The following is a 2809-nucleotide window of genomic DNA, read 5'->3' as shown; positions in this document are numbered from 1 at the left end:
GTCTGAGCAGAAACGGGCACGTCGACCATCTCTTTGGGGTCAAAATACTTTATACATACAGTAGGACCTTGTGTGTGCAGATGCTGCTATCAGCTAACACACTGAAAGACTCCTACAAAGACACACATGACCTTGATTATAATGCTATATAGTTTTGAGAAGCATAATAATATGAGTTAGTTTTTCTAAATATGACGTTATCCATTTGAAGCGCAGTGCATTGCATCGTGATGTAGGCCTACGATTAAATTGTGCAATTTTACATTTACATCGATATTGATTAAATATAATATGTCAAATGAACACGTAGCCTTTCTTGATGTTGGACAACTGCGTTTGGATATTTCCATTCGATACTTCAATTCATACAGAGTTGGGTTAAATGTGATCACTCTGTTCAGATGTATTTTATTTTACGTTAATCCCTGCTCTCATACCGCCCCCCTCTTCCTTGTGTGTGGACCGGAGTGGATTTGGCAGCGTGGGCACTTTACGCACGCAGGAGCGAGGGCTGTCAGACGAGTTGAGCTCACGGGGCTCCATGCAGGGGACTGAGCGCGCAGGAGAGAGAGAGAGAGAGAGAGAGAGAGAGAGAGAGAGAGAGAGAGAGAGAGAGAGAGAGAGAGAGAGAGAGAGAGAGAGAGAGAGAGAGAGAATCCTTCACCAGAGGACTGCTCAGACCGTCGCTCTGATTCCAGCAGCAGAACAGAAGGCTCAGCGTGACGATATGTCCCACGGCAGCGGCTTCTGCCGCACACTTCGTTACACATCTGTGTGTACGATGGATGTGGGGAATGGCTCGTGAAATCCACTGAACGAAATTAACAGAAAGATATGTATGCATATATATATATATATATATATATATATATATATATATAGGTATAAACTTACACACACACACATACACACACACACACACACACACACACACACACACACACACACACACACACACACACACACACACACACACACACACACACACACACACACAGGAGTGGAGGTATAAGCGCTATATTAACATGGATGTGTTTTTTTATTTTTTTTATAGCATCTTTTTGTATTTGTGTTTTAATTTCAAGTGGCAAGTTTTGCAAAACGAGCAAAACAAATGTAATGCTGCAAGTTTTGTTTGATGTTAAGCTTTTAAGACCCCTCTTTTTCTTATCTTGAACATAACCTTTGAATATAAAAAAAAATCCTCACTAACTTCCACCAGGAATCAATACACCCATACACATGCATCATCTATGCTTGGATTGGGTTTGACAGTATCTTCTACATAATGCATACGACACGTTTAAAGTTTAAAGGCTCTCGTTCCTATAAGTTAAGACCAGTAGACCCCTTTGTCTTAGCGTGGGTGCGTGGGCGTGGCTCCGAGGGGCCCCTAGGTTTCCATGTTCCAGGTTCTGTGATCCACTCGCCGCCCATGAGGGGTTTTGTGATGAAGAGACGCTGTTCGCCGGAACACGAGCGGTGTTGCCGTCACTGAGCCCAGGCTGGGGACTTGTATTCCCTCTTGTTTTGCTCACTGCTAATCTGTGACAGCGTGCTCCTGTTCCTCGGATGAGCAGCAGGTATCCAGCCTGAGCCAGAGCAGAGCCACCGTGGAGGACTCAGTGAAGTGAGAGGGCCACACTCACTTAAAGACAACTACTATAAAGGTTGATGAAACATTTTATTTCATGATTAATTAGTTAATATTTTCATTGTTTATTTTCAAGGATCAACAATTTCCAGGGTTGAAAACTAAACATACGATAAACTAATATGGTTTCCTTGTTAAATGTTGGCTATTCTAATTTGATAAAAACAATTAAAAAAAATAATAATACTGACATTGTTATATTTACAAACATTCGATGCTTCATGTTAAATTATGATGGTTCAAAATCTACAATATATAATCATTAAGCTATCCAGCTAACCAGGATTTATTGTGGTCACAATTATTTAGACCTTTAAAATATGTTAATAAGACGTTGTGTTGCATCACAGCCTTGATGACACCGCGGCTCCTTTCTGACGAGTTGCTTTAATGGAAGGTCAAAGGGCAATGCTTCTCTCTGTGCTGAAGTTGTATTGAAACTGGGGAGATAACCAAACAGAGGATTGTAGCCTATGTCAAAACGGCAGTATTTTCTCGAAAGATAAAAACAAAAACAACATAGATCAGATAGATTAGGTGTTTGTCAATAGGTAGGGATATTGAAATAAAGCCTACTGTGGTGTTTATAGAAACCTTGTGATTTGAAGGCAGATGATGCAAGTCTAAATAAGAACCCAAAGCAAACGGGCATTAGCATTGTGAGGCCGGGTCATGTTGTTTTGACTAGGTCCCCCAGTGGAACAGCCAGTGTACAAATAAGAACAAACACTGCCCCCTTGTGGAAAGGATAATTGTCTACAAGATTAACAGAGTAATGTATTTGCCTATGTTAAAAAAAAAGCAGCAGTAAGCAGCTATTTAGTATTTAGTTAGATAGATATAGAGAAGATATTGCTGGGATTGTTTTTATAATTATTTTGTATATTCAACTATTGTATATGTTGAAATGTGTACAAGTAAGGCCTTGGTAATTGCTAAGGCCTTAAATACCAGTGTAATTCCCGACTCATGGAAGGTTAGCAGTCCACAAGCCGGGCATATCAAACTGTTTATTGCCCTGCCTCTCAGTGATCATCCCTTACATGTTATGACTTGGTAATATTGACAGTAATTTAAATTTAAATTTAAGTAGTGAAATAGGTATCAGATATCCCTTAAAGATTATTCAATATAACCATGCATTTACTAAATGAC

The 2809-nt window shown here is 39.9% G+C and overlaps 1 protein-coding gene across 2 annotated transcripts in view; it reads right to left on the bottom strand.

The window, feature by feature from the left end:
* Positions 1–1667: 1667 nt before the first annotated feature.
* Positions 1668–2809, bottom strand: part of mvb12bb (multivesicular body subunit 12Bb) — a 34548-nt gene continuing 33406 nt past the window's right edge. For both annotated transcript variants that reach the window (XM_030358565.1, XM_030358566.1), the window contains one exon: positions 1668–2094. In XM_030358565.1, the coding sequence (XP_030214425.1) occupies positions 2053–2094 (42 nt within the window). In that variant the 3' untranslated portion in view covers positions 1668–2052. The remainder of the gene's footprint in view (positions 2095–2809) is intronic.

Source organism: Gadus morhua, chromosome 6 (genome assembly GCF_902167405.1).
Source record: "Gadus morhua chromosome 6, gadMor3.0, whole genome shotgun sequence".
NCBI classification, from domain to species: Eukaryota; Metazoa; Chordata; class Actinopteri; order Gadiformes; family Gadidae; genus Gadus; species Gadus morhua.
Note: the sequence above shows the minus strand (reverse complement) of the source record. Positions and strands in the feature narration are given on the sequence as shown.